At 36.8% G+C, this 12,800-nt stretch overlaps 1 protein-coding gene across 2 annotated transcripts in view; it reads right to left on the reverse strand.

Annotated features, from left to right (window-relative positions):
* RAPH1 (Ras association (RalGDS/AF-6) and pleckstrin homology domains 1) overlaps positions 1–1,665 on the reverse strand; it is a 51,538-nt gene extending 49,873 nt beyond the window's left edge. For both annotated transcript variants that reach the window (XM_065880900.1, XM_065880901.1), the window contains exon 1: positions 1,546–1,665. In XM_065880900.1, coding sequence (XP_065736972.1) covers positions 1,546–1,665 — 120 coding nt within the window. The remainder of the gene's footprint in view (positions 1–1,545) is intronic.
* Positions 1,666–12,800: the final 11,135 nt, after the last annotated feature.

Raw genomic sequence — 12,800 nt, forward strand, 5'->3', positions numbered from 1 at the left:
AAGGTTTTATTGTATTCAGTAGAAATGCCATCTACAGTGGAGTAGCATGGAGTCTACTCCACCCAGAGTGGCTGGACTGATATTTACCTGTCTTTGCTCTTTTTTGGCCCCTCTCCAGGGATGGACAATAAAACCCACAGTCAAGGAAACCCCTGGGAGTTCCCTGGTGACCAAGTGGTTAGGATTCCGGGGATGGACAATAAAACCCACAGTCAAGGAAACCCCTGGGAGTTCCCTGGTGACCAAGTGGTTAGGATTCTGGGCTTTCACTGCTGTGGCCTGGGTTCAATCCCTGGTCAGGGAACTGAGATCCTACAAGCCACGCAGCATGGCCAAAAAAAAAAAAGGAAACCCCACACATAACAGCTGGCCCTCATATACTTTCCTTCAAGCATTATCATTTTCTATTTCCTCTTCTTTCCTTCCTCTTTCCTTTTTCTCCTCAGCATAGAACTGCATAGCCTAGTCATCATCTCCATGCCAAAATCACTTTTCAAAAAAAAAATTAAGAATTAAACTGAAATGGTTTGGTAACTACATAAAAGACCTTTATCACCACAAATACTGTTATTTCTTCTGATAGGAGATGAAGAGCATGATCCTTATGAAATCCTAGCAAGATTGAAAGCGTTCTTCTCAAAATTCGTCATTAACAGGCTGTGGTCACAAACATGTCTGCTTTTCAAAATGATCTAGTAAGAATTACATGAAGAGTGTCTCAGTCTCAATCCCAGACTGCTATAGAAAGAGATACAGAAACAAACTAGTACTTTAAGTTTCCACCTTACCACCTACTTTTCTACTGGTTAACAAATCTCATACTTAGCAATTTACACAAAAATTCTTCCCGGAGATAATTAAGTATGAGTGAAAATAAGTTTTGTTCTAATGTTCTTTCCCATTGTCATAAAGTTAACGTTGCTTTAATAAACATAACTATCTTCATATATATTGAATATAATGTATTAATAACTGGGGTTGTAATAGTATACGCTTTTATTCTAAAAAGTGACCTGGTTTGGAGGGTAAAGTCGTTCTTTTTTTTTAAAACCGAAGATCCAATAAAACAAAATGAAAAAGCTCTGCCACTGTTTTCAAATGCAGCCGGGGATGAAATTTTGTCAGTATTCTGGAATCATGTAATAGAAAATATCTGCATGTGAGGATATTATTTATATTGTAAAATGTGTTCATACTCACTAAGTTATAGAATAGGATTTGCTAAAATTTAGATTTTTACATTTTAGGCTTTAAAACTTTTTAGGCAGCAACTCAATTTATGAAACAGATTTTAAGAAATCCCTCTAGATGCACAGAACCTCTGTCAAAAGCATTTTTTTTTAACTCCTTAAAATAACCACAGAAGATAATATCTTGTGTTCTAGAGTCACTATTCATTTACTTGTTAATGTTTTGGACATTTTCCCTTTATAGCAGTATTTTAAAATATAAACTATATTCATATCCTCATGTCTACACAGTAAAGTTTTAGCACATAGTGATGACTTAAAATCCTCAACCAGTTTTTCAAGCACAATTTCTAACCTGAGTGAGTTTGTCTAGCTCCCCCAGCCAGGCTCCAAACATTTTGTCCAGGTCCTGATCTTCCTTGTCACTGTCTTCTTCAGCACCATGGTCAATTTCTTCATCTGACAGCTGCTCCATCTGAAATACAGATATTTGTGTATAATGAATAACTATTGAACTTGAAAAATCATGCAGTGTATGCTCTGATACATGTCGCAACTCTCTGGAGTCAAACTTTAAAAACTAGAGATTATATTATAAAAGGAAACGAAATCGTAAGTGGAGACAAGGTTAACAAGTGAGTAGAAATGAGCAATTAAGTCTCAAATTTTTAGGAAATTCTGAAAGAAGAACAAACTGTATCAGATTATAACCAGAATCACAAGTAATGATGATTTTTTTAAAAAAATTTTTATTGGAGTATAGTTGCTTTACAGCAATGATCTTTATTTTATTTTAATTTTTTTTGCAGTACGCGGGCCTCTCACTGTTGCGGCCTCTCCCGCTGCGGAGCACAGGCTCTGGACGCGCAGGCTCAGCAGCTGTGGCTCACGGGCCCAGCCGCTCTGTGGCACATGGGATCTTCCCGGACCAGGGCACGAACCCGTGTCCCCTGCATCGGCAGGCGGACTCTCAACCACTGCGCCACCTGGGAAGCCCACAACCATGATTTTTAAATCACAGACCACTCCCATTAATCACAGGATATTACAGTAGTACAGTTCTTTCCACTAATAGATCCTGCAACACCCCCAAACACCACAGAAAAAAAAATTTCAGAAGACTTCAATGAGCAAGTTATTATTTATTCTGTAAAAATTTGCTCAAATTAAGTATGTATCATGAGAACCTTAGTCCAAAAAGCATTTCGGAGAAAAGACAAAGCAAAAACCTTTAATCTAGTTCAGTTTGTTGAATTAGTTCTTCCTTCTATCTTACTCTTACTTTCTACCCCATTTGTCTTTTACTAACTTCCCTATCAGTCCCTACAAAATTCAAGGAACTAGAATTCAAATAGAAAACAGGAATTGAAAACATGAAATTCATATACAAAATTTCCTACATGTGGTGACTTTTCACGTGTTAAGTCCTTTGAAAGAAGAGATATTTTCTTTCTTCCCACTAAGAAAATAACGTGATATCTGACACGGAACTTGCATATTATTTTGTGAAAGGAGGAAAAGATTACAGGAAACAAAGTAAGATCAATCACTGACCAGATACTTAAAATTCTTAAAGTAAGATTAATCTATACACCATGATCAAGTGGGGTTTATTCCAGGAATGCAAGGATTCTTCAATATACGCAAATCTATCAATGTGATAAACCATATTAACGAATTGAAGGAGAAAAACCATATGATCATCTCAATAGATGCAGAGAAAGCTTTCGACAAAATTCAACACCCATTTATGATAAAAACCCTGCAGAAAGTAGGCACAGAGGGAACTTTCCTCAACATAATAAAGGCCATATATGACAAGCCCACAGCAAACATCATCCTCAATGGTGAAAAACTGAAAGCATTTCCACTAAGATCAGGAACAAGACAAGGTTGCCCACTCTCACCACTCTTATTCAACATAGTTTTGGAAGTTTTAGCCACAGCAATCAGAGAAGAAAAGGAAATAAAAGGAATCCAAATAGGAAAAGAAGAAGTAAAGCTGTCACTGTTTGCAGATGACATGATACTATACATAGAGAATCCTAAAGATGCTACCAGAAAACTACTAGACCTAATCAATGAATTTGGTAAAGTAGCAGGATACAAAATTAATGCACAGAAATCTCTGGCATTCCTATATACTAATGATGAAAAATCTGAAAGGGAAATCAGGAAAACACTCCCATTTACCACTGCAACAAAAAGAATAAAATAACTAGGAATAAACCTACCTAAGGAGACAAAAGACCTGCATGCAGAAAATTATAAGAAACTCATGAAAGAAATTAAAGATGATACAAATAGATGGAGAGATATACCATGTTCTTGGATGGGAAGAATCAACATTGTGAAAATGACTCTACTACCCAAAGCAATCTACAGATTCAATGCAATCCCTATCAAACTACCACTGGCATTTTTCACAGAACTAGAACAAAAAAGTTCGCAATTTGTATGGAAACACAAAAGACCCCGAATAGCCAAAGCAATCTTGAGAACGAAAAAAGGAGCTGGAGGAATCAGGCTCCCTGACTTCAGACTATACTACAAAGCTACAGTAATGAAGACAGTATGGTACTGGCACAAAAACAGAAAGATAGATCAATGGAACAGGAGAGAAAGCCCAGAGATAAACCCACGCACATATGGACACCTTATCTTTGATAAAGGTGGCAGGAATGTACAGTGGAGAAAGGACAGCCTCTTCAATAAATGGTGCTGGGAAAACTGGACAGGTACATGTAAAAGTATGAGATTAGATCACTCCCTAACACCATACACAAAAGTAAGCTCAAGATGGATTAAAGACCTAAATGTAAGGCCAGAAACTATCAAACTGTTAGAGGAAAACATAGGCAGAACACTCTATGACATAAATCACAGCAAGATCCTTTCTGACCCACCTCCTAGAGTAATGGAAATAAAAACAAAAATAAACAAATGGGACCTAATGAAACTTAAAAGCTTTTGCATAGCAAAGGAAACCATAAACAAGACCAAAAGACAACCCTCAGAATGGGAGAAAATATTTGCAAATGAAGCAACTGACAAAGGATTAATCTCCAAAATTTACAAGCAGCTCATGCAGCTCAATAACAAAAAAACAAACAACCCAATCCAAAAATGGGCAGAAGACCTAAATAGACATTTCTCCAAAGAAGATATACAGAATGCCAACAAACACATGAAAGAATGCTCAACATCATTAATCATTAGAGAAATGAAAATCAAAACTACAATGAGATATCATCTCACACCAGTCAGAATGGCCATCATCAAAAAATCTAGAAACAATAAATGCTGGAGAGGGTGTGGAGAAAAGGGAACACTCTTGCACTGCTGGTGGGAATGTGAATTGGTTCAGCCACTATGGAGAACAGTATGGAGGTTCCTTAAAAAACTACAAAAAGAATTACCATATGACCCAGCAATCCCACTACTTGGCATATACCCTGAGAAAACCATAATTCAAAAAGAGTCATGTACCAAAATGTTCATTGCAGCTCTATTTACAATAGCCCGGAGATGGAAACAACCTAAGTGCCCATCATTGGATGAATGGATAAAGAAGATGTGGCACATATATACAATGGAATATTACTCAGCCTTAAAAAGAAACGAAATTGAGCTATTTGTAATGAGATGGATAGACCTAGAGTCTGTCATACAGAGTGAAGTAAGTCAGAAAGAAAAAGACAAATACCGTATGCTAACACATATATATGGAATTTAAGGAAAAAAATGATGTCATGAAGAACCTAGGGGTGGGATGGGAATAGAAACGCAGACCTACTGGAGAACGGACTTGAGGATATGGGGAGGGGGAAGGGTGAGCTTTGACAGGGCGAGAGAGAGTCATGGACATACACACACTAACAAACGTAGTAAGGTAGATAGCTAGTGGGAAGCAGCCGCATGGCACAGGGATATTAGCTCGGTGCTTTGTGACAGCCTGGAGGGGTGGGATAGGGAGAGTGGGAGGGAGGGAGACGCAAGAGGGAGGACATATGGGAACATATGTATATATATAACTGATTCACTTTGCTATAGAGCAGAAACTAACACACCATTGTAAAGCAATTGTACCCCAATAAAGATGTTAAAAAAAAAGATTAATCTGATTAATATAAAATATTTCAATATTAAAGGCTCTGAGAACTCTTCAGTAAAGCTTAGCTTTGCTTAAACCAACATATTCCAAATTTACTTGACCACAGATCCTTTTCCTTCAACTTGGAGTAACACCCATTAACTTTCCCAGGGACACAATGAATACCTTCATTGTACATGCCAGACTCTTGACTCACGTTTGTGAAAACACAAATTTTGTTCTAGTGGATCTAGTCAACATTCAGAATACAACTTGTCAGTTAGCTTAAACAGTTCTTCAGAGATTAAAGATATCCTTAATCTAGAATAAGAATTTATATACATCTTATACCTCCAAAGCAGCAATCAACAAAATTATTTCTGCGGTCCTTAAATACAGTTATGAGATACATAAGGATTTTAGATATCTGATGAGGTGCCATGAAGTTAAATTTTAAACCTTATTTTACCATATAAAATTTTGTAGAAACGGTCAAATAATGTTGCAAAATCAAAACTGAATTTAGTTCTAATAATGTTGAAAATCAGATCATATCCCATTTAACCACTTAAGAGATTCTCATTTCTTAATTTCACTACTATAAGCATGTATAAATCAGGGCATTCTACCTTGACAAATGGAAAATGGATCAACTAATTTTCCAATGCATAAATTTGGCTCTTAAAGACATTTGGTTTTTATAGTTCACTTGTATTAATACTATTTCTAAGATTTTCATTCATTATTGAATTATTTACAGAGAGTAGCCCCCGCTCACCACAACTAGAGAAAGTCCACGTGCAGCAGCAAAGACCCAACGCAGCCAAAAATAAATAAATAATTTTTTTAAAAACATTATCAACCCATTAAAAACAAAAAGTTAGTGCAAAGAAAAACCTCATCTCACCAGGTGACTTAATTATTTGAATAACAGTTGCTAGTTTGGGAACATCTAAAGCGTAGTAATACTCAGTCTTCATAATGAGGGCCAACAAGCAACATAACTGGGAACGTTAACAGTCAACTTCCTGTTCCTCCCTAATCTTCAAAACTAAACACTGCAATAACCCAGAAGCAAAAATATTCTAGGAAGAATTCTGCTTTGAGATAATGACACTTACGCCTACGCTTCCCTTCTGAGCACACATTGCAAATGTCCATAAGGAAGATGCTACACTGGAAAAAAAATGAAACAATAGGAACATAATTTTACAGCGCAAACACTAAACGGTTCAAAATGAATATGAATATTTTAAATTGTCATGGATCCAAATAGAACTACAGACTCCTCACCAAAGTCTGGTGTGTTCTGTGAGTTTTCTTCCTATTATTCAAACCCAATAATTATTTGGATTTTTAAAAGTCTCTCAAATATTTTAAGAATTTTGTTTTATCTAGACTACTGTTGACTCACGTAAAGGAACATATGCTAAGGAACAATGACAGAGTCATAAAATAAATCAAAAATTTAAAGTAACTATTAGACTTTTACTATTTATGTAACTTTTGCCAATTTTGTCCTTTCTTGAATTTCTGTCACCCCATGGGTTATTTTACAAAAATGAACTTTAGACATTTTATTCAGAGACTTTTCCAATAAAAGTTTAGGTCCTACAACATTTCTTAAAGGATCTATACTCTAAAACAGCACTCTCCATTCTCTAGAAGCTGATGTTAATCCTTATTCTCCTACCCCCAATACGGCATTGTTTCTGTTTACTACACACACCAAATGAGGAGCCCCAAGAAAGTTTACAGGCTCTGCACCGTCTAAAAGTCAGCAAATCTGGTAAGGCAATTCATTCCTTATTATATATCAATCCTGTCTCCAATCAAATCACAATTCTAAACCTGAATTTTCCCAACATAATGCCCCTGCTGGAAATGATGACAGCAGAAAATGCAAATTAAATTATACACTAGTCAGTCAACTGTCCCTCCAAACAAAAAGGGGAAATTTTTTTTAAGAAGAAAAGAGAACTTACAACTTTTGTTTTAAAAATAATTAGATATAAAGCAGAAACTAACACACCATTGTAAAGAAATTATACTCCAATAAAGATGTTTTAAAAATTAAAAAAAAAAAGGATTTAAATGGATAGCTTCTAATGTGATGTTTTTCCTTAATGGTGTAGAAATAGGCCCAAGGAAACTATAATACATACTAGAACAAATACTATTAAATTACTCTATTAAATTAGGAGGTACTTTAGGAGGAACATACTAAGGTTTCACTCAAATTCCCTGCTCCATTATATCCGAGGGAAACTATTTCCTTAAAGAACAAATGTACCCTGCCACAAATGAAAAGGTTTACGCTTCCAAAGTGCAGACTTACTGAATACAGAACAAAGCCCAAAGTCACTGGCAGGTCGAGAAGGCCCTGAGTGATCCTGGCCTTCAGGGACCTCTCTGACCTCTATTCCCACTCTCCCCACTCTCCCCTCCAGCCACACAGTCCTGCCCACTGCTGTTCCTTGGAGCAGGTTGCAGGGGAAGGAAGAATGTGGATTCTGTTTTGAAGACAGATTGAGAGATGCCTAGCAAACATCCAACTGGAAAAAAACGAGGAAGTTAGGACTCAGATAATGAGAAAATTTAGTCAGCCTGAATATTATTTCAAACTCATGTTTATTACAGAAAAATAATAGATTACAGCTAATAATAACTAACATTTTAAACTACTTGACATTTATTTTATTAATGAAGTGAAAACAGAAGTAATGGGGGAATGATCCATAGTTGCTTATATGCTGGTTGGTTTCATTTCACAAATAACAGTGAATAATTGTGCTTCAATTACTACAGGTGAAAAACATATAATATACATAGTAAGCTCCACTACACATAACAAAACTATCCATTTAGTATGCCTTAGTATGAAACAATATTATTCCCACTAAATTTTCCATGAAGTTAAAACATGCAAGCATATTTTCCCTATTAACCTTCCTCTTGAAAGATATTTTGGTTTACTATTCAATTTCCTCACTGCAAGATGGAATGGTGATCTTTATCAAGAAGGTGGGGCTTAGAGTAGGACTTAAGGATTTGAATAAATATATTCCAGGTAGGGCTAATTATAAAGAGCAAAGAAGAAGGTCTGTTTTTGTGAGACTGTCAAATAAAACAAGAAGGAAGAGTGAGATTTAAAGGTCAAGGACTAAGAAAGGAGCCGGTCATACAGGACCTTGAAAGCCAAACCTATTTTTTTCCTCCAGAAGGCAACTGGGAAGAACTAAACACAGAAATGAAGGAGGTAGGCGGAGAAATGGTATTTTAGTCAGAGGACATGGTACCTGTATAAGAATTATTAGAAAAGGGAAAGACCATTAGAAGGCCACCATGGGTATTAGTTAGAGAGAATTACAGATACAGAAATTAAAGTCTTGAGAGGAAGTACAACTTATACAAGTCACATACTCACAAGTGGCAAGAAAAATACATGGTATATGGCCAGGGTGCCGTATTTATTACCGAACTCTTTTTGTCCCTTTAATTCAAAAATTCAAAAATAATTCAAAATATTTGCTTTTTGTAAAAGCACTTAAAGAATAATTGCTTTTTGTAAAAATAAGTACTCTATACTTAAAAACACGTGAAAACTCTCAGAATACAGGAGTGCAGAGCTGCTACTACAGCATTTCTTTAGATCTAGCATGCTTAATGTTCCAAAGAGGCAAGAGAAGCTTTGATATTATTTAGTACTTACTCTACGTCTACCATGTGCCAGACACTGGGGAAACAGAGATCAACGTGACAGACTCCATCCTTAAGTACATATAATCTAGTAGGGAACAGACCAAGAAACCAACAATGATGAAACACTATGTTAAGTGCTATAATAGAGTATGTTATGTCAGTGTAGTTTAATTCCGTTTGAGAAGAAGAGAGGAAAGGTGTGATGCTTCAGTAGAGACCTGAAGAATGAATATGCAGGGCAGAGATGGGGAAGAGGGTTATAGGCAGAGGGACCAGCATGTGCCAAGGTATATAAAGGTGTGAGAAGGTTAAGACATGTTGAGAACTCTAGGTGGCTTAACATTGCTGCAGCATAGGATGTGTGGCATAGACTCATGGAAAATGGGGCTGGAGAGGGAGGTAGGGGCAACATTGTAAGCCATATCAAAGAGTTTGGACTTGATGCCACATGGCAACATTTTTCCAACTGTGGTCTACTGATGACCTACATCAAAATTACCTGGGGCGCTTCTTCTTAAAGTCAGTTTTAAAATGGCATGCCCAAGATCTGAATACTAATTTCCAGAAGGGGGACATTTTTAACAAGTCCCCCCAGGGAATTGCTTATGCCCACAAAAGTCTGAGAACTGCAATAGTGTGTTATAATTACTGGGAGGACTTCCAAGACAAAAGTAATGCAGTTTTGCACGACCACAATTTGGTTAAAGGCAGAACAACCTAGAATAAGTACTCCCGAAGACCATAAAAAAACTAAGCAGCATCAGGATCTCCTAATTAACATACCCTAATTACTCCTCCTCCATGGAAGAAGCAAAAGTTCCATGCTTCTTCTCAGAGTTATTTAGAAATAAATTTCAGTTCTTTATGTCCAGTTACGTTTCAGTAGCTCTATCACAAAAACAGTTTTGAAAAACACCTCCAGGCTTCCCTGGTGGTGCAGTGGTTAAACGTCCGCCTGCCAATGCAGGGGACATGGGTTTGAGCCCTGGTCTGGGAAGATCCCACATGCCGCGGAACAACTAGGCCCGTGAGCCACAACTACTGAGCCCGCGCGTCTGGAGCCTGTGCTCTGCAACAAGAGATGCCGCGACAGTGAGAGGCCCGCGCACCGCGATGAAGAGTGGCCCCCACTTGCCACAACTAGAGAAAGCCCTCGCACAGAAACGAAGACCCAAAACAGCCAAAAGTAAAATAAATAAATAAAAGAAATGCATTTCCAAAAAAAAAAGAAAAACACCTCCTATGCTGCTCTAATCTGATAAATAATTCTAAAGAAAAACAGACACCAGAGAAGGGGGCTGTGAAGACTTCCAGGCTCAAGGAGTGCCCCCAAATGCGCAAGATACAACTCTTGCAAAATAAAAGCAAGAGGAAGGAAACCTAAATCAGGCAAAAGAAACAATAAGGAAAAAAACTGTTAAATTTAGTAAGGCGAGAAAAGAGGAAGAGAACCCATCAAAAGGAGGGAGGAAGTCAGAGCTAAGAAGGCAAAGGAGAGAAACAGGACACAACAAAATGTAAAATGAAGTGAGAACTGTAGGGGATAGAGGGCTATTAAGTACTCATCTAAATAGGGCACCAAGAGGTATGTTTCTCTCTGGACCTACAACTCTTAACTCAGTTCTGTTGTGAACTAAATGGTAGCAAGTGTAAATGGCCCAAATGGAAGCTGGGAATTTAATAAACCAATTGAAACAGTATAAAGGCAAGGTTGATAGAAAAGAATAAGAGGAGAAAATAAAATAAAATAAACCAATTGAACTTACATGAGCACTTTACAGAATTAAGATATTAAACATGTTGTGTGTATAGCAACATTTTCCTCAGGTTTTACCTTTTAACTTCGTTGGACTTTTTTTTTTTAAGACACTGCTGAACATTTTTTTTTTCAAGTTACCAAATGTACAAATAGTGAAAAACATTCTTACACTGTTTTGTTCAGTAAATTCTTCTCCGCCCAGGAATCAGATAAATGGTTATATAAATTTTTAGTTTTATTATTCATTCTTTTATGTAATTATTGCATTTTACATAAGTAACAGTTTTGCAAAAAATGTGAACGTGAGAACCTAAACTGATTTTCCCCCAAATTCTAAATTTCCCAGGCTTGATATGTTTCTTTTATTTATATATATCTATGTTCTATGAACACACTAGGTTCTTTTTTTGAGGATCCTTTTCCAGTGTGAGCCTCTTCTTAAACATCATTTGATAGCTTGTTATTAATTTATAAATCAGGTGAGTTTAAAAAAAGAAATAAAAAGTTCTGTATAACCAATCACTTAAGTTTTTTCTGGAGGTTAGGGGCCCTCAACAGAAAAGGCCCAAGTTCTACTTGGGGTCCAACACTTCAAAACACCTTGCCTACAAATAGCATTATGCAAGATACAAAGAAAGCAAAAAATATCTTCCATGACTTCAGAGAACATTAATCCTAACTATGGGGAAAGGTGGTAAACATAGAGGTATCTTGATTAACAAATTCTCTAAGAACAAAGTTCCTTTTGTAGGCCTGTGCATAAAGGAAGCTACCATCTCCTAAGTGTTGAAAGAGACAAGAAGCAAAGTACTATATCATCCAAAGGCTTTGCAGGAGCATGCCCAGTAAACTCACTGGCCATGAGCAAACTTGCATGGCCTGGTCCTCTGGGAATGAGCTGACACCTGGAACTAAGTTTTGTGAAGTTTCCACATGGAACTGAACCTCCCTAATAAATACAGAGGTGTACTATTCTTGGGCCAGCCACTGTGAACCCCTCCTTACTCAGAGGAAAGAGAAATACTAGGGGAGGTGATTCACACCCTTATACCTACTTCTCTATTTATGTCTCTGTTTTTTGACAACCCAGGATGTAACTAACACATCCTCTTCACTATCATGTACATTAACTGTGAGGTGACTAAAGATCATATAAAGAAGCATAAAAACAAGCAACAGCTCTTGTAACAGTTGACAGAGTATTATAATGCCTAAGAGCTAAAAGTCAAATCAAAGGCAATTTTGTTAATTTAATGTTTTATTTATCAAGCACTTAAACACAGCCCCTAGTAAAGGAATTCTTTGAACAGGATGAACCATATTCATTCTTTTATTTACACTGGATTTTCATAATACTAGATATCCTTAATCTACTAAACCCCAAACAGGAACTCCTTATCTAAGTGGAAAAAACAATCTTAGTTCAATGTACTACAAAGAAACTCCTACTATTCCCAGAAATAAGATGTTCTAATGATCAATTTTATAATTACTTATTACACAGTATACCACAAACCATAATCTGAAATCACAGGGCAACTAAAAACTAAACAATAAAAACTGAAAAACAAAACCAAAAAATAATAAGTGTAAAGTTCTTTCATTTATATTCCAGCTTTTCAAGTTTATTTCAGAAACTGTGAGAAAATTATTTCTGTTGTTTTTTAAGCCACCCAGTGTGCAGTGATTTGTTACATCAGCCCTAGGAAACTAATACAGTATATATACATATGTGGGTGTGTGTGTAGGTGTGGGTGTGTAGGTGTGGCTTCCACAACTGCTTCCAGGGATATTCATCTTGCTCCACACTTGGGACCTTTCCTGCTATACTACTTAAGTATGTAGTTATCTTTGGAGACGGCTAATACTGTTCATGCACTCAGGTTCAACTGAGAGTAGAGGCTACAACTTTACTACTCTATTGGGTCGGAGAAACTGTCTTGAAATTGCTGAAAGCTTCATTAGGGTGGTGGTCGACTACTGTTTTTCTCCACTTTTGCCCTATTCTCCTGTAAGACAGGCAAATGCACGGCAGGAAATGCAGCCCCTCAAGGCA

The sequence above is a fragment of the Phocoena phocoena genome, chromosome 7, assembly GCF_963924675.1.
Source record: "Phocoena phocoena chromosome 7, mPhoPho1.1, whole genome shotgun sequence".
Lineage (NCBI taxonomy): Eukaryota > Metazoa > Chordata > Mammalia > Artiodactyla > Phocoenidae > Phocoena > Phocoena phocoena.